A 25,663-nucleotide genomic window follows, 5' to 3' on the forward strand; every position below is an offset into this window, starting at 1 on the left:
TAGGCAGCCTAGTTACACCTTCCCCTGCAGCTTTAAACCCACCAAGAAGAACGAAGCTCTTTAGGCATTTGCTAAATCGTTATTTCTTTGAGCGCGCAACTTGGGAGACCAGAGGAGTTTGTCCATCGTTTGGTAAAATTATCAGGAAGCAAATTACTGTAAACCAACGCCTTACAAAGGGGAAGGGCTAAAGCTGAGGTCAGGCTGGCTAATCCCCTTTCTCTTGCTAATTGACCGTTCCTCACCGAGGGCTGCCTCATGGCCTGGGCCTGAATCAACCAATACGTTAGCTCCAGCCCCAAATCAGAGACACAGTAGAGCTAATGTTTTTTTATTAAAAAAACCAACACCCCTCTGTTGTAACGATCAGCGCTAGCATATGGCTTGTGAGCGCGCTCAGCTGATAGTGAGCGCTCCAGACTTCAGCCATCTCAACTTTCATTTCACTAGTGCCAGGGTCTAACCACCGGCATAGCCCCATTGCAGAAACCTTCACCCGCTCGCCTTCGGGGCCCCAGGTGAGAAACTTTACTCTAAAGCACTTCTTATTCTCGCCTCGCGGGGGGCGGGGGGAGCTAGATACATGCACGGCCCGCCCCATTGAAACCACTGGCTGAAGGGTCTGGAGCCCAACAGAAACAGCGGGAAATCACGGTGGAGACACTCTTGGGGTAAATCTCACTTGTATTGTTTTCCCCCGCCACCAGCAGAGCGACTGCCCTTAACCCTGGCTGGAATTAATTCTCTTCAGGGCTAGTCCTTTTACCTGTGTTTCTGCTACAGTCCAGAGCGCATCACAAGCAAACACGCAGCTCCCTCCTTCATGTCCCTTTTCGCGGCTCGCCCACCTGCCATTAACCTAGCGCCCCCCCCCCCCCCCCCCCCCCCCCCCCCCCGCGGATTCAAACACCCAGGAGTGAAGCACGGAGAAAATAGCATCACCCCCACAAAGGCGACCGCTTTGAGTCCTGATCTGCAAGGGGCCTTGCAGTGGAGACCCACCCTCCAGGGGAGCTGCATTCACAGACTAGCCGTGGCGCAGAGCAGCCTAGATTGCACACGTACTCCCAACCCCCTGCCCCGGCCCTGCATACAATTTCCCCACCCAGATGTGGCCCTTGGCCCAAAAACTTTGCCCACCCCTGGATTACACTGTCAGTGTGGGCATTGTAGGCTGACTTCTGAAAGCCAGTAAGCAGCACAGTGTCTACACTGACACTGAGTCGCTGTAACTACTTCAACCGTATGCTGCTCATGGAGGTGAAGTTATACATAGCAGGGCAGTTATGTCGGCAAGAACCAAATCTAAGTGTAGACGCTTCCATAGTAAGGTAGACCAGACCTCAGTTGTTGGGGGTGCAGGCTCTGGGGTGGGGTTGGGGATGAGGGACTGCAGGGACATGTTTCCACTTCTGGGAGCTGTGCAGAGCCATGGCAGGCAGGGAGTGCTGATTGGAGCTGCCAGGGTCCCTTTTTGACCGGGCATTCTGGTAGAAAACCAGACACTTGGCAACCTTAACACATGCCCCTAGAAAGTGCTTTTCTCATCTCCATGCTTCTATTGCCACATTGTGATCACCCTCAGATAGCATTTTGGGGGCGTGATCTGTTGCATCTGGAAAATTGCATATTCAAGCCATAAATGTTTTCTTCTGGCATCTATAAATGGTGAGCAGATGGGCCTGAGGGTGAGTGTTGACATGCATCTTCTTGTTTTATGATTTGTACATAGTGTTGTTTGATTATTGAGATTTCCGTGTAACCTATCAGTAACTGCCTTTCCTTGTTGTTAGGTGCAGGTGCCCATGGTGACAAGCCAATCTGGTCTAGTGAGAATGCACACCAGGATGATATTTAGGCACATATCCACTGATAAAGTACAGTCTTCTGCAGCATCCTCTCTCTCAGGTACTATGTATTGGTTTAAAAAAAAATACCCAAGGGTGGGATTTTCAGAAGTACTCAGTGTTGTCCTAACTTTGCTTCCACTGCAGTCAAATAGGACCAATAAATTAGTTAGTGCGCCAGAACAGTGTAAAGGGGCCTTAGGGTAACTGAGAATTAAGACTCCAGTGTTTTACTATAGAGTTTACAGTATAATTTAAATTGTATTTCATTACTTGGAATATCACTGTGGTTTTCTTAAGGCTAGTTTTGGTAAAGTATCAGCACATTTGGACTTGATGCATCTAGTGCATTTCATCCAAGCATCTCAAACCTACACACACAAACAAGTCAGATTACAGTTTTAAATAATTTTAATGAAACTTAGTTCACTGTAAAACTCACATAACAAAGATTTCAGATTTGCATCATAAAAAATTTTGATATGTTAACAAGGATGGGCACTTCAAGCATGGGTTTTCATCTTACAGATATTATAATACAGGTAAATGCACCAAAACAGGACATTGTAGCACCTGCTGTTTATAACTGAACAGATGATCTTATGCAGTCTAAGATATGTATAGACATCCCAATGTGACTGTACTTCTGGATTCCGATTTTTCCGTTATTGTTCAGCATTAAAGCCAAGTCAAGACTAAAACCATGCAGAAAGGAGTTCCACATCTTCCATATAACCCCACTGCAGAATACAGCACTCTCATAATCAATACATTTTGCCTAGTGACATGTCAGGCGAGGTAAGGTAACATTGGAAAAGTTTTCAGAATGCACCCTTCAGTTATGAAACTTGATTTTAAATGATTCTCCTGGAACAGTAAGTGCCTATTCTCCAGCATAATACACCTTTGCCTAACATTACTTTTAGAAAAGGATCAGTTACTATTTCTAGAAATGAGAAAACTACGTTGAAGCTAGCATAGTCTAGTATAAATAAACACATATTCAATATTTTTCACAATACCCTGGGAATTTAAATGGATTAGTGCAAAGTGTTAATTTTACATCACCTTTCTTCTCAGGTTAGAAAGTTGACTTCTTTTTCCTTAATCTACACATAAAACTATTTCAAAGCAAAGCAAAGCTTCTCTCCTATCTCTTAATTGTCTGGCTTTTGTCAGTTTAAAGCTGAAAGTCCACTAGAAGTTTGGATCACTGTAGTAACTGATGACATATCTGCTGTAATACCAAGGTACAGCAGAGTAGGTTAACAGCATACATCAGCGACAGTTCATACGTTGTTGGGTTAAGCCAGCATTTTACTGCTCTTTTCTATAGTTTTTCATATGCAAATTAAATATTAGTTCAAAAGAAAAAAAATCTCAAAATGTCTGGCACCTCCATCTGGTGGGTACTTAGATTCTTTTTAACAATGCTATTTACTTGGCAGACTTAAGAGGTTTGGTCTATTGTATACATTTCTATTTAGGGACATTTATGCTATTATCATTAATCATATAGGCCCCGATTCAGGATACACAAATATTCAAGACAAGCACATACTTAAGTGCTTATGTTCACCTTTACTCTGTGGAACATTTAAAGCACAAGTAGCCCCACTGACTTCAACGGAACTTCACATGCCCAATCCAAAGCCAATTCAAGTCTATGGAAAGAATCTGCATCAACTTGAAAGGGCTTTCGCTCAGGTCCTCTGTCTGGTGGCAAGTGTTTGTAGGATCAGGCCCATAATCATTAGAGGACTCAGTACTGATCTTCACTATCTGGGTGATCGTTTAAGCAATAAGGATCATGATGTGGGTCATTTCTCAGGGAGTGATGTAAATGGGAGAAGTTAATGGCCTGAAGCACAGTTAAGAGACCCTAGGTGATCATTAATCCTGACCATCAAACTTATTGCTATTTTGCATGCTGAAAAAGAAAAGAAAAATCTCATGGGTGGAGAGACTTGTTATGGATCAAATAATGATACAGTTTCAATTGGAACATACAATTAATGCCCTGTAAATTAGCCAGCACTGCATTCACATTACAGTACTGTTCATCTTACAGAATTAGCGACTGCTCACCTCTGTGCAAGTGCACTAGCTCAGGCATATGGCAATGTGGACTAGAGTATCTGAAACCATTCTTCAGCTGTTCATGTCTTTTGACTACTCAAATGGATTAGTTAAGAATGGCCATAGTGGGTCAAACCAATGGTCCATCTAGCCCAGTATCCTGTCTTCCAGTGGCCGTTGCAAAATGCTTCAGAGGGAATGAACAGAAAAGGGCAATTTCAAGTTATCTATCCCCTGCTGTCCAGTCCCAGCTTCTGGCAGTCAGAGGTTTAGGGACACCCAGAGCATGGGGTTGTGTCCTGGATCTTGGCTAATAGCCATTGATGGATCTATACTCCAGGAATTTATCTAATTCTTTTTTGAACCCAATTATAATTTTGGCCTTCACAACATTCCCTGGCAATGAGTTCCACAAGTTGACTGGACATTGTGTGAATATGTACTTCCTTATGTTTGCTTTAAACCTGCTGCCTATTAATTTCATTGGGTGACCCCTGGTTCTTGTGTTTTGTGAAGGAATAAATAACACTTCCTTATTCACTTTCTCCATATTATTCATAATTTTATAAACCTCTACCATATTCCCCCTCAGTTGTTTCTTTTCTAAGCTGAATAGTCTCAGTCTTTTTAATCTCTCCTCATATGGAATCTTTTTTGTACACCTAATCATTTTTGCTGCCCTTCGCTGTACTTTTGCCAATTCTTAGATATCTAACATTAACCCACCCAAATGTAAACATCAAAGATATTTTGGAGCCATACAAGAGCAAGATACTCCTGAATGAATGGCAGGCAACAACCTCCTGATAATAGGCTTGTTTCTGATGGGAACGTTGACATATACCAATACAGTAGTAACAATGTTAAGACCCTGATCCTGCAAACACTTAATAGGTGCTAACTTTTGACTTAAACAGGTGTGCAAGTTTTTGCAGGGCTGGGAGTCTCTCCCTTTTGATCAACTAAATCTCATGCATGTTACATGCACATAGGGAAAGGAAAGGTGAGATTTTCAAAAGCACAAAGAGAACTTAAATGCTCAAATTCCATTGAGGAGGTGGTTTGCTAACTGCCCTTTGAAAATTTCCCTCTTATTTCTTAACACATATCAAATTTTTTTTTAAACAAATTAAGGTCCCTGACCTGCAAACACTTATGTGTGAATAGCCCCACTGAACTCAGTGGGACTACTCATGTGTATAGTCACTCACATGTGAAAAAAGTGTGCACAGCATCAGGGCCTTCATCCCCATCAGTGCTGGAGAAAACAAACGTTTTACACAGTCTCTCAATTCTGGAGTATCTTGCAATTATTTTAAATCTTTTCTGATTGTCCTTAGAAACTGGGCTCTGGTAGAGTTGACTCAGATTGCCAGCCCTTGTCTGTAAGAAGAGCTGATTCCCAATTGCTTACAAGGCAGCAAATAGTCATAAAACTATTATTTCCCAAGACAGACTTCAAAGGTGGGGGCCTGAAGTTAGTCACCTATATCCATATTTAGTACCCTACATTAGTAGCCTGATTTTCAGAGGCTCTTATTGACTTGAATTGGAGCTTCTGGCTGGCTGCACTTTTGAAAATCTCATCACGCATTTAGGAGCCTAACTTTAGGCCTCCATTTTAAAAAAATCTTGGTCCAAAAGAACAGTATTTTTAACCGTAAAATGAATTTTAAAGACTTTGCTAACACTACAGCATAACAAACAGAACACGTGTAACCCATTCTCGGCAGCTCAAACTAATTAACTCTCAGATCACACTAATAATTTTACAAACAAAATGACTTTAGAATTCATCTCCTGCTGTGTAGGATTAACTTTCCATTTCAGTATCAAAAGTTCACCCAAAGGCTATTTAAAAGAGAACTCTCTCACCCCCTAATCTCTCCAATATAGACACTAGGGGGTCCTTTTCCCCACCAACAAACAAATACCCCCATAGCATTTCCATTATGACTGAGAGAACTGACCCCCTTCATTTTCCTATGTAAACTCTCTGTAGAGTAGAAAATCAACAGTAGAAACAGATCATTTTGAATGTTCATGTAAATCACTCTGCAACAAGGCGTTATGAGGCTTAGAAGAGGAGGAACTCTCATTAAGCATTTCTTACACTGAATGGTACATAAATAACGTCTTTGGGGGTTGGTAATGGTCTGTAATTATTATTAGCAAAAGGCTGCAAAACCCCCTTCAGAGGAAGCTGAAGATAATGCCATTGTTGCACAGCCTCTGCTGGTTCAAACCATGCCAGAGGCTACGGCTGAGAACGCTTGCCAGGTTCAATACAGTGAGAGTGCTCTCATGAGGGCCTCACTTCTGCACTTATCCAAAGGGCCATTTCTTTGAAAATATTGATCAAATGTACTGACTACTGGCAGCTGAGTGCTGCAATGAATGCTCCTAAATATGATCCAGAGAAAGGGTGCCAGTGGCAGCGCTGGCTCTAAGTTCAGTAGTCAAAGATCCTTTGGAGGAGGCTAGGCTTACAGACAGCGGGGGGGGGGGGGGGGGATGATGAAAAAGGAGCAAATATCAGTCTGAATTGCCTATGTGCATCAAGGACACAGCCATCTGTGTGAATAAAATATGTAACATTCCAATGAAGAATCGGTTTGATTACCTTGAGTACCCTGTCTGGGCTCAGTTTGGAACTCCTCACTCAGGCAAATCTCTCTCTGACATATGGATGGTTAGGGGCCTTGCTGAACATTTCACTTGAAGGCAATCCAAGAGCTATACAGCTTTGCCCAAAAGGGGAGAGAGGCTTTGCTAATTGCAGCAGATTGCATTTTGGACTTTAAAGCATTATGTCAAACATTATTAGTTGATGATAAGGATCAAACCCTGTATTCCTAGTGAATACACCTTGCTCCCATGAGGAGTTCTTATCAAGTCTGATAGGGTGAATTCACCCCTGGGGACTCTCTTTGATTTTGATACAGTCACACGAGGGATGACTCTGACCTTCCTTGTGTGAGAGTTGCATGACTCAGGCCCAAAACAATCTGAGAAGCCAACTTTCTCAATCAAGTTCTAAGAGGAGCAAAAGTTGTAACTGCCCTATCCAGTGAAAGTCACCAATAGGGCTGTTTTCACTTTCTCCCAGAAATCATCCTAGCACATGTATTAAATGGCTTCAAGCGAGGCAGTGCCTAAGAAGCTAAATAATCTGGGACATGGTTTCTGAACAATCACAGGATGCGACATGAGTGCATCATTTGTGCACGGGATTACACGAGTGTGCATTGTGGAGTTTGTACCTTCTTCTTTCATTCAATCCCAAACTAAAAGCACAAATGCAGATGTGATAACATTTCAAAGCCTTTTAAGGGCTGGACTGTGCTTTCTAAGCCATTAGCCACACTGGGGGACTGAGGAAAGGCTCCAGCATAGCACGAACCCCAGATGGAAATTCAACTGGGGCTCTGGAGAAGCACATGCTGCAATGACGCATTGCCACTCTGTTTAAAGGTGCAGCATGCACTGTGCTCCATGCCAGACCAGCATGGTTGCCGGGAGTGGGATGCGCTTACCCTTCCCCCTTTTGGGAAGTTAGTATTGCTGTCAGCATGAGCTGGGCGCAGTGCCTATGCTCTCCACTGGGATTGTTCTTGGCCCCTGCCCAGGAGTGTAAGGGAAGACAAGGCTCTCTGCATCATCACATCTTTGGGCACTGGCTCTTAGGTCTGATCATCACCTAGACCGTAGACTAGTAAAGGATTAGTGTGGTACGTGACACGTTGGAATCCAGTCTCAGAAGGGACAGTTTATTTTCTGAAATTCCACTGTTTGACTTTCGTGAGGATAATGAACTGGGAAGATTGTTTGGTATGTTCAGAGACAAGAAAATTACAAAGCACAGCCATTTCCACTTCACCTGCTTCTGCACAGTTCCGTATACTGGACATTACAGATGGGCCCAATAGGAGAACATATAAAAGATTGAGGCTCTTCAAGCATCCTTTTCTAGTAAAAGCAACAGGAGCCCTGACTTTATAACTTGTGATAAAAGCAAAGCCACTGTTGTGGAAATAACCATGTAACCAGTTGTATATTAGGAAAACAGACTCCCTTCCTAATGAGTGGAGACGTTCAAGTGTTGTATCTTATTGGTTCCTGGAGGCATTTTTAAAAGACTCACAATTCTCCTGCTTTACTAGAGGATGCAAAATTGCCCCTTCACGTTGAAGAATGCGGCATTTTGAAGGGGGGAAGCTTCCTGAGTTTTCTAAAGATATCATGATTATTCCCTCCGTTGTTAGAATACAAGCATTTACAAAAGAAATATTGCGTAAGCACAATTCACTTATATTATATGACTACCCTTACACTTTGGGAAAGGTATCTACCCAACACATATGAAGGTATATCTAGGTTATATATAAAATTCCTGGATGTCTTGTTTTTGTAAATTATCTTACTGACAACTGAATGGTAAAAATATATCCACTACAGCACCTTAGCCAAATGACAAATGGAGTTGCACTATGGTAATAAGGTCTTGCATCACAACAGCACACACTTCTGGAGTGTTTTATTTCCCCAGTTAAGGGTACTATGAAGCAAACTGTCAAGAGAACTGGAGTTGGAGAGAATTTTCAGCCACAGCTGTTGTAGAGTTTGGTCCAACACAAACTGAAAAATATCTTTAGTCTCTTGATTTATAAAAGGTGACCCCCTCACCCCAAAGTTTTACCAACTATTTTTAGACACTAGTATTATTGTCACTGTATGAAAGGGTTAATTGGAGGTCTTCTCATGTCATCAGATACTGAAGATGTTCTGGAGATTTCCCTTGAATATTGAAATGAGCATATTTGTAATATTAGTTTTCAAATTTCTAGGAAACCTTATGGAAATACAAATACTGTTATGATGGGGGCAGGGAGTGAACTGTCCTTAGATTACATTAAATCTAGTTGTTGGTGTTTAATTATGCCAAATGGAACCTGGACTAGGCAAGTATGTTGCCGGGTAGCTGAATAGTTTTCACTGATAAAAGCTAAACAAAAACTTCCATCTGTCAGAAGCCAGCTCATTTGTAAAGTATAATACACTCTTACAAAATGGGCCTGATCATCCTGCCAGGTGACTTCTCAAGGACCTGCATATGCAGAAGTGATGGAACAGTCTGGTCCCCTGTACTTTTATGGATTAGCAGTGTACTTGTCTGTCTGTCAAGTCTACAATGGGCCAAATTCAGCAGTGGCTTAAGAATGGTGTAAGCAGGACAGAAAAAAGGTACAACTCTTTGGTATTCAGCAGGAGTCCAATTTACCCCTCCCACATCCTACCTAACATCCTCATGTTAGCAGTTCTTCCTGCTATACAGCCCATTCTGCTACTCAGCTTCAGTTACACGAATGCCAGATCTGCGTCAGTTACATTGTTTTACCACTTACACCAGATATGTAACTTATTTCACCATGGAAGTCACTAATGAAATTGTCCGGAGCTTTCCATGAGAATTGCATTTATTTATACCCAGTCTGAATTTTGGCCAATAGCTCTGTTCTCTTAGCCAAAATGCAGGTGGTCAAAAATGGTGCAGGTAAGCAAATGACATTCTATTGTATCCATATTCATCCAATGCATTCAAATCTACATTTATTATTGCAATACTGGAAATAAAATCCATTGCCACGGGATCAATGTACCTTGTTTTAACTTGGCATCTAAACAAAGGACCAGAGTAGCTGTATATATCACAAAGATACATTTTTTACATTTAACATATTTTAAATCAGAATTATGCAGTGAACTGAGATTTAATTGATTTCTGAGGAGTTAAGAAAAGAGTGTACTTGTTTGTTTTATACTACCAAAACCCTCAGATTCTAATTTTCATTTTTTAAAGAAGAAAATACGCTTTTTTATAACAAGGAAATAATAACTCTGCACTTTCATTCTTCCCTGCATTAGAGATTGGTGTCGTTTTAGAAGGAAATATTTTGTCTCATTCAGAAAAATCCTCTTTGAGCTACTCCACCTGGTGTGTATTTGACACACATTTTACTGGGTAACTAAGCACAGTAACTCCTTACCCAACAGTGATTAAAATGAAAACACATTAGATAATGCAATACACATTTTTTTCTAACTTATTTTATAGACACACAATCAGAAAGTTGCAAAGAACAAGGTTTGAACAGAAAGTCAAATGGCAATCAGAAATGTCAGCAATTCAATTATGCTCTGTGCCAGGAGGCTGACTGCATTTATCTGCTAGCTAGTGTAGACTATGTACTAACATCACAAGTAACAATTTCTAGTTTCTGCTCTGGATAATGAGTGCATCCCATTTTAATTTTTCCTGATAAACTGGTTACCACTAGAACCAAATAAACTAATACAAAAAGTCAATAACAAAATGCCAAGCTATAACTTATTACTGTAAAGATTTATCAAATAGCATTCATTATTTACAGAGAATAAGCACAGATCATTGTGAACGTGAAAATAAACATTCACTTAATGTATACACGGAAACTGAGTGCAAAAACAAAAAGCCCAAATAAAAATGGCGACCCAATGGTGCATTTAGCTTTACTTAAAGTAGCTCCCCTTCAGTTCAGGTAAGAAGTCACATTAAGTTTTTCAGGTGTGCATCCAGCTTAATAAACACAAACAAACAGAGACTATGTTAACTAGACCTGAGGAAGATTAGGAAGATTACAGGGGTATGATACAAAAATCAGACATATATACGAACACTAGTAGTCAAAATGTCAAAAAACAAACTTACGGTAACGTTAGGTGTCTGACAACTGCCCCCTGTCCCTCCACCAAACAAAAAAAGAGTCAGGAAATTCAGTTTTGAAACTCCGCCCATTTCATACACTGTTGTTCCTAGGTATTACAGCATTATTATATGGAAAATCAACTTCTGTTTAGAGACCTTTGCAATACAAAGTCATAATGGATGACAGAATTTCAGCCTTAAATCTGAATTCCTTACCTTCTATTAAGTGTTTAAGTGGTTACAGTGTGTGTCTCTTATTTTCCTCGCTTTTATGGTAATATTAATTTTCTAAAAGTACAAAAATTTCCCCTTAACTCCTCAGAACCACTGTTCACTGAAATTGTACTGAGGTTTTTTTATATCCAAAACATTTGCACAATATGCAGATCACCAAAAGAACACAATGTAATGTATCCTTGGAAGGTTATTACAATATCTAGGACTAACTAGGGATACTTTAATTTGCAGATTATTGCGCTGTTGATGTGCTATGTCAGTGTGGCTACTGAGGATGTGTACTGGCTCCCAGTTATACAAATCTGGTTGAGAAGTAGTTATTGCAAATGTGCAATATTTGCTTTTCTAAATGAAATCACTGGTCATTTTATTTTTTCCACACAAACAGAAAAAAGTGATTAGCTCACATTATGCATTAATCACATGCAACATTTCATATGACAAAATGACCCTAGGTCCAAAGATAGTGCTGCAAAAGAAGATTTCTATCAAAAAATAAATGGACAGACATAAACTAAATGGTCTGAACCAAACTGTACAGGTTTACATCTCTAACCTGTATTACATTTTATGGTATAAGTATGAATCTTTGTTAAATACCAAAAAAGCCAAAACCGCAAACCCTTAAATTTACCAGCATTGGCATGTGATGGTTATAACCAACAATAAGAGATAGAATGCAGGGGTCTTAATTCTGCTCTCTGGTATGTTAATATGCAGCATCCCACAAAGGGCCCAATCCTGCGAGGGTCAGCGCAAGCTCAATTTCAGGATTTTACTAAATGAATGGGGACATGCACCCTTGAATAAAAGGGCAAGATTAAGCCAAGTGACTTTAATCCAGGTCTTGGTGATTTATGCAATTAGCAGCACTTTCCTAGATTACAAATAAATTACTTAAAACAGCTATTTGATACTTATGGTTTTTATGCACAAAAACTGTACTGGGGTATCAATTCAAAACAGAAAAGGAAGGGAGCACTTGATGACATACTGAAAAGCACCCAAGTCATTCACTCACTCTTAAGAGAAAAAGTCCATCATGTTTAATTAAATGAAAACTTGTTTTCCATTTAGACAAAATTTGCTAATATACACACAGGTGTTAAACTATAATTGGAATGATTAAACGATCAACACAATGAAAGTAAATTAAATAATTGGTTTCAATACTTGCTTTGCATCCTCTTCCTGTGACAGCTGTACTTGCATCTACAGATTCTAAGGGAAAATAAGTGAGTTACCCCACATCAGTTAAATGCCTCACACACTAAAAAAGATCCAGTTTTGACATAGTTATTTTGGTGACAACAATAATCAAGTGTAATGCATGACAGGTAAATCAAGTGATAGCTGTCCATCAATAATTTAAGTTTTGCCACAAGGGAACTGTACACTTCCTTATATGCTCATCCAAAGCATGTAGCAATGTTCTAGTGATACAGTAAATGATTTTATTCCGATTTTTTTTTCAAATTCCCTTGAATAGGCTTCCCCTTCCAAAGTGCTTTAATTTGAAGATTTGCTGAGAGCACTAGCAGAGCGCCGAAGTTTCCCAGAGGCTTTGTTTTTCGTGGCATTGGGTAGTGTTGGAGAGGTCTGCTCTGCTAACTCTATTCTTGTGGTTACAGTAAGATCAGCACTTGCACTCATAGTGAGACAGCCTGAAAAGCAAGTGGGCAAAGAAAATAAAAATGTATTATTAGAACAATAGAATGTGTCCAATGACAAAAGTGCTTCCTAAGATACAAAAAAGAAACAAAAATTCATCCCGTACGACTCCACTGAATTGACCAGAGTTGCACTACGAATATGTTTGGCCTAAGGAACCTAACGGTTAAGAAGAATGAGCTTCTCATACGTGGTAAGGAGGCTAGTATTGGCTGCTTCCAGAGAAGGTAACAAAAGACTAGGTTGTGACTTGAACTAAGTGCCCAGGCAGGGGAGTACGAACCTTCTTTACACCCCTCTGCTGGCTACCCAGACCTTGAGACTGAGAGTGCAGGAATGAGCAGATGCTGCCTGCGCCAGCTCCTCCCCCACCTCAGAGCAGGTGTGTGGAGACGGGTGGAGGAGTGGGTAGAGTCTTGGCTCCACTCTCTCAAAGTGCTGGCCAGTTCAGCTGAGCTGGCACAGAGGCTATATAATTTACTGCTGCCCCCTGAAGCAAGGAAGGAATTGTGTGGGACTCAGAGGAGTGTTTCTAGGTCACAGTGTCTCTGGGGTCTACTCCTAGGTTGGTGCTTCAAGGTACAATATAGCTCTAAATCTCCCTCTTGCACATGTATTATTAAAAGTGCTAGTTTTTGTTTTGTGTTTCACTGAATGGCTCTGCAGTATTTAATTTCTCTGTTTCTGAGGACTGAAAATTAGTTTCCTTAGTATTACTATTTCTGATCATACTACAACAGTAAGGTGCCTTAACTGCTAATGCTGAAGAGAAAAAAAGCAACGTCTTTTTAAACAATTCCATTAAGGAAGCCGTAAACGAAATCACCATAATTTCTGTTGTATTCAAGAAGGCTATTTAAGAACTTTATGCAAAGCTTAGCAAATCCCTGTTGGCTACCATATAGTCCACATGTATTTACACATTGTTATTTTACACATTTAAGTTACAACTCATTCATTCCCAAAAGGTGATTACAACTAGAGGTCAGGACCAAATAGCTTGTCTGAATGAGAACAGATGAGGACACAGCCATTAAACTCAAAAGTAAATGAATAATATTAAAGCATGTGTGCAACTCTTGTCTTTCCCCAGTGCAATTATAATCATGCTCTGAGGAATACAAAAATGCATGCTGCAACACAGTTCTGTTGTTGCTACTGTCGTTTTGACTTGTCCCAGGACATTTCTGTAAGCGTGAATGCCATTTCATCAGCTCTCTCCTGGTGCAATATTTTTAAACAATGGTATAGTTCTCCCTGTAAATCCTCAATACAAATATTTTTATTAGAGATGGGACTGAAGCAAAGCCCCTTATCCAAACACCTCCAAACCTCTGGGGATGGAGGAGGAAGATTCAGAATCCAAACTCAAATCTGGATCTAAATTTCACAGTTGGCCTCTATGTCTATAAAGGGCTGAGCATCCACAAACTTCAGACCTAGAGCTACATTTTGCAGCGTAAGCCCATCTCTAATTTATCTACATACTATATTTTCAGATTGCTCCTGTACCTGGATTTAATTTACTTGTGTTAAGATAACGTTTTACATGTTTATAGAACCTTGCATCCTGAATGATCCCAAAATATTGCAGATACTGTGCACAAACCCCACCACTGAAATGCATCCACTACTGAATTACATCTGCAGTGGAAGCTGGCAACCAACTGGTTGAATAGCACACTATACAACAGCGGGAGAAGGGAAATAACTGGCCCAGAAACCATGGGGTAAACCATACCCTTATGAAAACTATCAGGAAATCCTTCATGTCCAAGAAAAGACGACAGGACATCAGTTTGTAAGGTCTTAACTGAAAGATACCCCTGTAGTAAACTGCATGATATTCCATTTACCTTGGAAAGACAAAGGACTAACTTGAGTCTGCTGGAATTTGAACATATGCTTCTAGGTATTTTAAACCTGATGCTAAGGGCCACTAAACTACCTCATCCCATCCCTTCTTGTAGTGACCATAAAACTAATAAGCCAGACTCCCTCGCATGCTATGGATGTGTAAAGGAGCTGTAAACCCAGTCTAACGGGTGTTTTGCTTTGCTGAAGCAGTGGAAAGCAGCCTCAGCGCACTGGTGAACCTAGCCCAGTATGTTTCTACACTAAAGCATTTTCATTTGAATCATTCTTTCCTGATGCCTGACAGAAGGGACCCATTCTAATGACTGCAGCTAGCATTTTAACCATGACTCCATGGCTTTAGTTTCTCCCTGAAGGGGTTAAGATATTTTACAGAAAGTATATTTCATAAATTATAAGTTTAGCAGACAGATTCTCACAAATCAATTACACAAAAAGCAACTCCCAGTGGTGTAGCTGCAAGCAATCCTGGGTTGTCTTCTGAGTGCTTCTAGAAATTCAGCTGCACCACTGTGAGCTAGATGCCTGTATTAATCTTACTTCCTCTCAGAAGCAAAGTCTGGAAATGCAACAGCACAGTCAGTGTCTCAGTTTGTTTCCTTACGGTAAGGTTTAAAACACAGCACTTATGACAAGAGTGAAACTTGTAATCATTAAATGCAACTATGTTACTAAATATCATTCTAATGCATGAAAAAACAAAAGAAAGGACAATTCAGTTGCTGTTAATCTGAAAGCATTTACTGCTCATTTGAAATTCTTAAACCAATTAACAAACCCGATACTCACATTTCATATGATAAAATATAAAACTGGTAAGTAAAAAGTCAGTTAACTATTCCGAGCAGAAAAAAAGCACTTCCAAATAAGTGAAAAATGTGATTTAATATGCAAAGACATTTTCTATGAAAAATGTGGACCTATTAGTTTTGGCTTAGAACTGGAAAATTGCTGTGTTTTCCCTAAGAAAGAAAGTGTGTGTGTGGGTGGGGAGGATGGGATGGGGGGATGTGCTGTATTTTACATTCCTACAGCTAAGCAGAATGGCAGATGGTCAAAATAATACAATTTTCTCCAAACGGGCAAGCTGAAGCAATAGTCATGCAAGCTCTCAACAATACAGGTCCTGCACATATGAAAAGCAGGGCAGTTCAAACAGTGTGTAAGAAGGTATAGCCACACCTAAGCATTTAGAATCATCCCCAACATTCCTTTAGCCTTTGGAGTTTGTACATTCCATCAGTCAAAACTTTCTTCTGGCAAGTCCTTAACTATGCAATCAACCTTGAAGCTCCCTCTAAACCATCTTGATTGATAGGCAGACAGCAGCTGCAGAATGAGCAAGTAATAACCACAAAAGATAAAGGCTTTCATACAAATATTGTAATTCCACTTGCAAGCTGTCTGGCATGAACTCAAATTACTTGGCCTTCTTCTAGCAATGGAAGCTTGGAACTTTATTCAGATAACACACTCTAGCCCACTTAACTATGCACCAGTTTAGTGACAGGAAACAGGACAATACCCACATATGTAAAAATAAACAATACATTAATGTAAAGGTTACAATGAGATTTCAAGATTTTCCAACAGCCCAAAGGAGGTTTATCTAAATTTATATTCTAAATTTTTTTTTGGGGGGGGGGGGGGGGAAATAGGCAGCACAAAAGTTCTAACTCATCAAAGCAATTATAAAAATGGCCTGATAAAAAAGTCCATCACTAAATAATGAACATTAGCGTCTGAGATTCTGATTCATAGATGGCTCTGTTTTTGCCCTCTGAAATACACAATTCAAACACAAACACCTACCAAAAGATACTCCAAGCCTAAAATCCTCATTTCAGGTAATGTAAAACAATCAATCATTTATAAGCATGGAACACTTTTTAGATGATACAATGTGGGCTATAAATAACCATTCATCAATCCACTGAGCTTCTAGTTTGACAGGTTATTATTTAAAGGCTCTTGGGTTGCATCCATCTGTGAATCAGGATTCAAGGAGTTAATTCAGTGTTTCAAGCCCTCTTTGCCTAAACCCAGGCTACCGCTGAGCGTATCCAGCCAGCATGCTGCTGTCAGGCTGCTTCCTTCCATTCGATCAGTGCATTGGAAATTGCCCAGACAAACAAACAGAACCGAGGAGACTGCAAAGGTCACACCTGGCGTGTGGCCGGCCGGCCTGCCTGCTCTCCGGGTCCTAAACCGCACCCCCAATCGCCAGGTTCAGGGCGCTCTGTGTTTCCCCTCTTTTGTTTTCTTTTCCTCCCCCAGCTGTTCCATTCAGAGGCCCAAGTTCAGCAATCTGCCCTCCCCAGAAAGGGAGGCCCTTATTAAGCTGAGCTAACTCAAAGGGCCAGCACAGCACGTGCCACTCCTTATCGGCCCCATCTCAAGATCCTATTCCATGGTGCTTAGCCAACAAAAAAGTAAATGGACTTAACTCCCATTGGCTCCCCTGCAGCAATTCAAACAAAAGTGCAAAGCAACAAAGACATTTTCCACTATGGCAGGTGTTGGTGTCAGATTCCGCCTGCAGCAAACAGGAGCAGAAGAAAGAATGAAAAAAAAGTATGTGCTTCTCAGACATGCAGGGGGATGCTAACAGGGCAGGCAGCCGAGCTCTTAGAGCTGTTACTCAGAGGTGAGCATAGTCAGGGTCGCTCTTTTCCAGCACAGAGCTTGGAACTCATGTTTTGGGGGAAGAAAAAGAGACCCGGCCTGAAGATGAGGTGGGACTGCAGTGAGAGAGAGAGAATGAACCACACAAACCAAGAGTTGTTTCAGCTTTATATTAGCAACAGAAGGAAGGAAGGAAGCTGGTTAGTAAATCTAGCGTGATGCCAGCGCTGTAGCCTGCTCGAGGTGTCACTCTTACCTTTGTCAATTACCGTAATGAGACCTTTACATATTTTAATCTAAAGGGAAAAAACAAAATCATATAAATAAAGGAACAGCACACCTACTGCTCTGTTATGAGGCTCATAGACATTGCTTACACCCATTTAGTTGTGCAAGAACACTGTGCATCTTAAAGCAAACTAAACATTCAGAAAGTAAGATATCATTCATAAGTGGAAAATAATGATATTCTTTAAAGTTCACATTAGTGCTGTTATCTGGCAAGGTGTAAGAGGGAGGAGCGGACCCACACTTCTCTCCAATATCGGTTGAAATATGGAGAAAAAATTTGAGCACACAATTATTTCCACCCAGTTTAAGGACATATTACATGCACATTACTATGAAATTATAGACATTTTAGTGCTCTGTTCCTGTCAGTCAATTAGTGGCTGTACAATTTCCAAGAGTGGTAAACTCTGAAGTTTCATGAAGATTTAAATAGCTTTTACCTGCTGGTCAAGTTAAAATCAGCAAGTGATTATATAATGTTAAGCTCTTTGGACTACATTTTTATAATGTAGAAGCCCACTTGTGCATGCAAAAATGCATGTACAATTGTGTGCATGCGTGTGCATACAATTTGTACAACCGCATGGACAAATAAGATATTTGCATGAACAAATGATGATTCAGATGATTCTGTGATCATTTCTATAAGCAAATACTTGATTTGTGTGAAAAATTATGATAGTTGTATTGTGCAATTGCACATAGTTTTTGTGCATGGATCTCAGGCTTTATATTTCTGTTGCATTATGTCTAAAAGGGGATTACAACAATCAGTTTGTAATAAAGAGGAAAATTATACTTCTAATGAATGGTTTGTGATCCCTGGAAAATTAAAAGAAGTCAGTTTAAAATAATTCAAGTTTCTGATAGAGCACCTTTTTAACTGCATGTAGATTTTTTTTTAAATCCTTAAAAAAAATAAGAGTTTTTTCTTGTCTGCTGATATTTATAAGGCTCTTTCTATCTGGGGAGGGAGGGCAGTCCTGAAAGCAATACCAATAAATACGCTCTGTCCCATTCCTTTTTACCCCTCCCCCTCCTGTCTATGTGACGGCCTGCTGCCTCAGTTTCAGCTTTTCTGCTAACACCCTCTTGCATTTGCTGTGGAAGAACATACATGTGAGCTCTCCTAGTTCATGAGGGTGATTTCATCCCCGTAGAATATGAGACAGGAAGTACAACTGACCAACACCAGAACAGTGAAACTGACTGGAAGGGATGTTAAATGTACAAAATAAATAAACTGAAAAATACTGTTTTCTCTGTGATCTCTCTCCATTCCAATAATTTTAGGTGTTATTGTAAAAACAGATGCATGGTATTCAGTGGAAAATGTGGTTTTCAAGTTGATAGCATCCTTTTAATAGTATCTTCAACAACTACATTTTAGATAAACATAGTGCATGTCATCTCAAAGAGTTTAATAAATGGTATACACACAAGAATTCAGTGCTGCCAACCGTCAAAATTTTTATCATGAGTCTTGCAGTATTTGGTGTTTTTTCTGAAAGCCCCAACTCTTGGAGTCATGTTATTAGATGAGAATCTCATCTTTCATTTAAAAATAGTTTCTAGCCCTCATCGGTGCTAAGAAAACTTGGAAAATGTGAACCCTAAAGGCTCAAATACCAGAAAAACAAATGAAGAGAACCCCCACATTTTTTATTTTAAAAATATTCTGATTTTTAAGCAAATCTCAAGATTTTTTGAGGCCTGACTCATTATTTTTGAACACAGGGGGGAGGGGTGTTTGGCAAAACTGGCAATTGCTTTATCACTAATATCTCATGGGTGGGAGGGTAAAAGGAAGCAGAAGATGGACAATCAGACAGCACAGTACAAAATGGGGAAATTTTGACCAAGTTGACAAATCTCTTTTTTCACAAGAAAAGCTTGCAGACTTGATCTGAGTGTAACTGATAGAGCAATACCTGCCTGAGTCTGCGGAAAGCCTGAAACAATAGTTCAGGTGTCTAATGGGTTGTTAACTCTGACACCTGTTGCGCTGTGGGCAGCCCTGAGAACACCCTCTCAGCAGTTACTTGATCATAGCCCTGCTGAGGTGGTGTTGCCAAAGCAGACTCTGCTTTGGTGGGTACCGGTTGAATTCTCCCTACCTCTCGGATGGAACTCAACCTGCCAACATAGGGACAGCTGGTGAGAGCAGGGCCAGGCCTACCTGAAGAGAAGTGGTGGAGGGCTCCCCATCACATAAGTTTATTGGATTGCTCTTGCCCCGTTCCAAGGAAGGCCAGAGCCATGAGGGGGCCTCATTTAGGGAAGTGCCTAGGATCCTTGATTGTCTAACTCTAGTCCTGCAAACCAGTAGTTCCACAGTGTTGCAGTATTTTGCACCTGATGTTTAGGTATCTAACGATATGTCTATACTGCAATTAAAAACCCATGGCTGGCCTATGCCAGCTGACTCAGACTAAGGGGCTGTTTAACTATGGTGTAAATGTTTGGGCTCAGGTTGGAGCTCGGGCTCTATGACTCTGTGAGATGGAAGGGTCCCAGACCTCAGGCTGTAGTCTGAGCCTGAATGTCTACTCCACAATTAAATAGCCCCGTAGACCAATCCTGAGCCAGCTGGCACCAGCCAGCCATAGGGTGTCTAACTGCAGTGTAGATATATCCGTAGGGTCTCTCTTCAGTGCAAAAAGTGTGTTCTTAACTTGGGTTACAATAACAGTGAAGACAAGGCAACTCTGCTTTCAACTCGGATTAGCAGCTCTAGTTCAATCCAGGCTCCTCTATAGGCTTCAATTCAAGCTGTTAACCCGAGTTTAAAAGCCAGCTGCCGTGTCTTCACTGCTATTTTAACCTGAGTTAGCTAGCCTGAGTTAAACTCTCATTGTTTGGAATGAAGACATACCCCAAGTCATCTTTTTTCATTTTATTACAACTTTATTCACATCAAACCAATAGAAATAGGTTAGCTATCTGCCATTCTCAACCGACTCTTGAGTCTTGGTTCTGAAACTTTCTCGTGAACTCTTCTTTCCTTCTCTTTTCTCACTTTGGTATAAGTGTGTGATTTTGGGGGGTAAAAGGATTCTTCTTATACCAATAATACTGACATTATCATCTGTCCATTTAGTGCATGATAGTGTCTCTTTCCCTCAAATAATTTTTAAATCAAACACATGCTTGAAATAAAGCACGTCATTTTATAGGCGTAATGCCTGAATCAAAGAAAAAAATACAGTAACCAAGGAAAGAATGCTCTAAGAATATAGACGGACTGCAACTTTGCTGCAAACCTCTTTCACTTGACATTGAAAATCTTAGTTTTAAAATATTAAATGCTAAAAGTATTGAAGATACATTTCCTTGGGGAGGGAAGGCAGGAGTTTCCCAAAAGGGTTCATCGCTGAGAAACTACAGGCACGTGTGTTTGGTACTGAAAGGAATAAGCTGCGGACATGTTCTCTCTGTCTGTCTGTCCCTTTTCACAGCAGCATCTGAGGGAGTTTGGAGTGTGGCTGTGTGTGTGTTAAGAACGAACAAAAAGATAGAGAACAACAATATCTCATCTGTAAATTCAACCTTAGTCCCTTATTCCTGCCACTCCTCACTTTCCATCATACTTATATGGCTCCCATTACTGTGGTATCCACCTTTAACACATTAATAATCACAACACTCCTGTGAAGTAGGAAAATACTATTACCTCTATGTAAACACTGGGGGGGGGGCGCTGAGGCACAGAGAGACTAAGTGACCCACCCAAGGTCACACAGGAAACCCATAGCAGAGCAGAAAACTGAACCGAGGACTCCGAAGTCTGAGACAAACACCCTGGGCTAGCCTTCCTCATAAGTTATTCCATGGTGGTGGTATTTCTTAGGTGGCTACCTCAGTAGTGTGTTCCAGGTTAGGAACTGTTATCTACCCAAATATCCCTGCCCAAAGATTAGAAGATTGTCTTCCCTTCAAGGTTATAATGCAGTGACTTTAACTCAAAACAATTCAAGACTCATAAGAATATAACAGCTGCCAGACTGGGTCAGACCACGATTTATCTAGCCCAGTGTCCTATCTCGGACAGTGGCTTGTACCCAACCTTCAGGGGAGTGTGCAAAACAGGACAATTATGAAGCAATCCACCTGTCTTTCACTCCTGGCTTCTGGTAGTCAGAGTTTTAAGTCATTCTGAGGAGGGGGTTGCATTCCTGACCATCTTGGCTGATAGCCATTGATGGACCTATCCTCCATGAACTTACCCAGTTCTTTTTAGAACCCAAGTTATACTTTTGGCCTTCACAACATGCCATAGCAATGAGTTCCACAGTTTAGTTGTACATTTTGTGATAAAGTACTTGCTCTTGTTTGTATTAAATCTGCTGCCTATAAATTTAATCAAGTGCCCCTGCTTTTTGTATTGCATGAAATGGTAAGTATCAGTTCTCTATTCACTTTTTCCACATCATTCATGATTTTATAAATCACTATAATACCCACCCCCTTAGTTGTTCCTTTTCTAAGATGAATAGCCCTTATATACACCATATATTTCCAGTGTGTGTATCTTTTTTCCCTTCTGACCCTTTCAACATGTGGCATGTCAGGCACATCTTCTCCTTTCAGATGTCTTGTGTCATGGCCCCCTCCCTCCCTGACTCACAGCTCTGTTACACTGTTCAGGATTCTTTGATATGCCTGACTTTTCAGACTTGACACCCCTTTCCCCTAATTGTACTGGCTTATGGTATCTCTAAAGAGGAAGATTTTAGTCTCTCCCTAATGTAAGGGATTAACAATTTAGGTTCCTATTTTTCAGAACATCTTTGGGCTTGCCTACAAAAACACTGTGTTTGCAGCAAGCTGGGGTGCAAATATACCCTGCACTAGCCTGCCAAGCAGTAAGGGTCAGTATGGACCCTGCTGCCACATGCTAACCGTTCCCTAGTGCGCTTTGATACACCCCACTTTGAAATGGGAGGAGATCAAAGCACACTAGGGAATGGTTAGCACACAGCAGCAGGGTCCAGAGGGACATACTGCACGGCACGCTAGTGTAGGGCAGACTGACTCCCCAACTGCCACATACTAAACGTTTTGTAGACAAGCCTGTTCATAAATTGAAGTTTCTTTGTAGGAGTTTCTGCGCTGTAATTGTTTCTCAGTTGACCCTCTCATCTTATTACCCAAAAAGGTGTCCCTCCCTCCAAGGGCCTTCTGGTCTTTCTTCTGGCCCAATAACCATGATTTCACATGATGATTGTCCTTGCTGGACCTGTTAACCTAATCCCAGCATACTGTCTGTCTTACATCTAAAGTTCAGAGAGACAAAGCTCATAGAATTCTTATCTGTCTCAACATTTAATTCTAATCAAATATGGATTATTCACAGTTTAAATGTAATCTGTCACATATCTGGGGTAATTATTAAAATACAGTTGTAAATGTGCCTTGCTTTAATTTCCATTTGAGATTGGAATTATGCAAGAATTTAAACATTTTTTATGATGATCAGATTTATCCAGTGATTCAAACGTTTACAAATAAAATTGTTATAAAGATTCTGACACTTCTAATTATAGAGTATATTGGGACAATGGAACTGAGATATCTGCTTTCTCTACAGGAGAAAGACTAGGGCCAGGTCTAAACTACAGACTTTTGCAGTATTAGCTATGTTAGTCAGAGGTGATGACGTGTGATATAACTGACATAGCTGTGCCAACAAAAGCCACTAATATATAAAAGGCCTAAGATATTTAAGGCCTATGAACTATTCCCTGGTACTCTGGGAAAGAACTAAATCACTTACCCGAAACTATGCTAAGGAGACTCCAATGCACTTTGTTTTGAGAGCTGGCTTTTTGTCAATAGGTTCTAAGATTGATCAAAGCTGCATTGTTTATGAGGTAAGATTGCTTGGGTAACAAGAATACTGAAAAATCTCTGGAAAAAAGACTGCTATGGACTAGTGCCTAAGAGACTGTAAATCAGGAATAACCCATAGTTGGTATCTGTATCGATTCTGTCTTTCCTTTTCTTTGCCTTCCTTTATTTCCTTCTCTCAAGCTATCAGTCTAATGGTTGTCATGTCCAATGAACCTGAGGCCATGATGTCTTATAGGTTTAAGAATGGATCCTAGAGAGTTCTGGATTTGGTCTTTATCTGCTTATCTGACACCATCCCCACTGTATCCTGCTACTGGGAAAGAGGAGAAAACTTACTCTAACAACAGGACTTTGCCTCCAATCCAGCCATCCAGATTGACCTAAGATGTACCAGGGAGTCTGCCTGCCAGAGAAAAGCACAACTCCTACCTGAACTTGACAACAGTCACTACTTATCTACTTCAGCTGGACCATAAAAAGGAGTACATATTTAAATGTTTTCCTTTTCCTTTCTCTGTTGGCCAAGTTTGGCTGGGGAAACTGATTGGCAAAACTAACATCAGAGTGTTTTGGTTGTAACTGGGTAAACATTTCCTTCATTTAATGAAAAGATTGAGAAAGAAAAGCTGGGTTTATAACATGCAATGCTTAAGTAAATAAAGATAGAAGGATTAGCATGGGGCGGTGTGATACAACATGGCCAGAGGGCAGCAGGAATCCTTATTCCCTGTAGAGGGAAGAAAGTTTGCTATAGATTAATTAAAGCACCTGAAGCCAATTAAAGCACCTAAAGCCAGTCACCTGATAAAACCCTCCTGCTTCACTCAGACAGGGGAAGGAGTTGAAGCAGAGTGGTTTGGTGTTGGAGCAGAGAGTAGTTTGGAGGGAAGCAGAGGAGAGTTTGGAGAAGTGCTGCGGTGGGCTAAGAAGACCAAGACCCTAGGTAAAGGGATGCCTGGTTTGTGCAGAGGGAGGGTAGGAAGCCCCACAAGCTGAAGGGCAGGAGAGGGAAGTAGTCCAGGAGAAGGAACCACTAGTTCAAGCGGTTTACTGCTATCCCTAGGGCCCCTGGGCTGGGACCCGGAGTAGAGGGCTGGCCCTGGTCCCTCCCTCTCCACTCCCCTCCTCTAGGACACTAGTGGGGCAGTTAATACCCCAGTTCAGGGGTGAGAAACGGTGCCCTGAACCCTTCCCAAAAAGTGAAAGTGTGAGTAATGCCGGCAATTTGCCACAGCAGTTATTAAAGAGTTTAAAGCCTTAGACTATGAGAAAGAACCTTAAACTATTCTATTACCCACTATTTGTGTTACCGTCGTCACGGACCAGGACATCACTGTGCTAGGCACTGTACAAAAAGCCAGTCCCTGCCCCAAGTAGCTTCCAATCTAAATATAAGATAAGAGACAACAGATTGATACAGACAGACAGGGGAGTACAAGTAAACAATGTGAGAACACTGGTCTGGATGGCAGCCAGTGGTCTCTGCACATCAAGAGCTTAACCATTGTCTAGTTTTTTGTAGGATATCAGGGCAAAGGAGAGTGCTAAGGAAGGATCTGAAGGTGGATAATGAGGTAGCTTTGCAGATTTTTATGGGAAGTGCCTCCCATGTGCTTTGGGCAGCATGAGAGAAAGCACAAAGGTGCTTGTTTGAAATTTTAACAGGTGGATAAAGGAGTCCAGCATCATGGACCGATCAGAGGTGAGTATAAATAGTTTGATAGCAAATGAGAGATGATAGGTAGAGTGGGGATTGACTGTGAGGGGCCTTGAAAGTGAAGACAAGTAGCAGATGAGAGTTTTAGCTGTGTGAATACACAGGAAAGACTGTATCTTAAAGATCTTATACAGAAAGAATTGGCATGAATTAGCTATAGCCTAGATATGAGTTCCTAGAGTTTTAGTGCTGGCCCTGGTGTGCACAAAACAACATGTAATTAACCTATAAGCCATGACAGGTCTATGAAAGTCTTTGGTTTCAGGATATTACTGTCATGTCTACTCTTCAAATAAACAGCTACAAAGAAACTCCCTAGTAACTCTGCTTAGCACTTCAATATCCTGTATTTCTAAACCTGCATGGACACTGGTTACTGCAGTTATAATCACAGTGTAACTGGAAACCTTTAGCCTATGTGTTCAATTCAGTATATTTTGAAGAAACCATCAATTTAACAGACAATTGTAGCTACATTCACTCCGAAATAAACATGTTTTAAACACATTATGATCAGAAATGAAGATCTACAGTAACAAGCTCCAGGAGCGTGGGAAAGGAAAACACTAGAATTCCATTTGCACAATGTGTTAAGAATGTCGTGTCTGGTGTAATCTATTAAAGGATTTGATAATCTTTGTTTATGCATAACCACTCATTTCAATCTTTATTTGGATCTCTCTCATTTGTATCTTTTTGCTCAAAAAATTTATTAAACCACAT

General features: G+C 40.7%; 1 protein-coding gene and 1 long non-coding RNA gene across 4 annotated transcripts in view; one reads left to right on the forward strand and one right to left on the reverse strand.

The window, feature by feature from the left end:
- The first annotated feature begins 574 nt into the window (after positions 1 to 574).
- On the forward strand, positions 575 to 23,989 carry LOC122465269. Its single transcript, XR_006289986.1, has 3 exons — positions 575 to 671; positions 1,794 to 1,908; positions 23,459 to 23,989. It is a non-coding gene; the product is annotated as an uncharacterized LOC122465269 (long non-coding RNA).
- The window catches only part of RALGAPA2 (Ral GTPase activating protein catalytic subunit alpha 2), a 302,141-nt gene continuing 278,718 nt past the window's right edge, over positions 2,241 to 25,663 (reverse strand). For 2 of the 3 annotated variants that reach the window (XM_043544131.1, XM_043544129.1), the window contains one exon: positions 2,241 to 12,572. In XM_043544131.1, coding sequence (XP_043400066.1) covers positions 12,418 to 12,572 — 155 coding nt within the window. In that variant the 3' untranslated portion in view covers positions 2,241 to 12,417. Of the gene's footprint in view, positions 12,573 to 17,335; positions 17,376 to 25,663 lie in introns of all 3 variants that reach the window. The other variant, XM_037896234.2, reaches the window with a different exon arrangement.

The sequence above is a fragment of the Chelonia mydas genome, chromosome 3, assembly GCF_015237465.2.
Source record: "Chelonia mydas isolate rCheMyd1 chromosome 3, rCheMyd1.pri.v2, whole genome shotgun sequence".
Classification (NCBI taxonomy): domain Eukaryota; kingdom Metazoa; phylum Chordata; order Testudines; family Cheloniidae; genus Chelonia; species Chelonia mydas.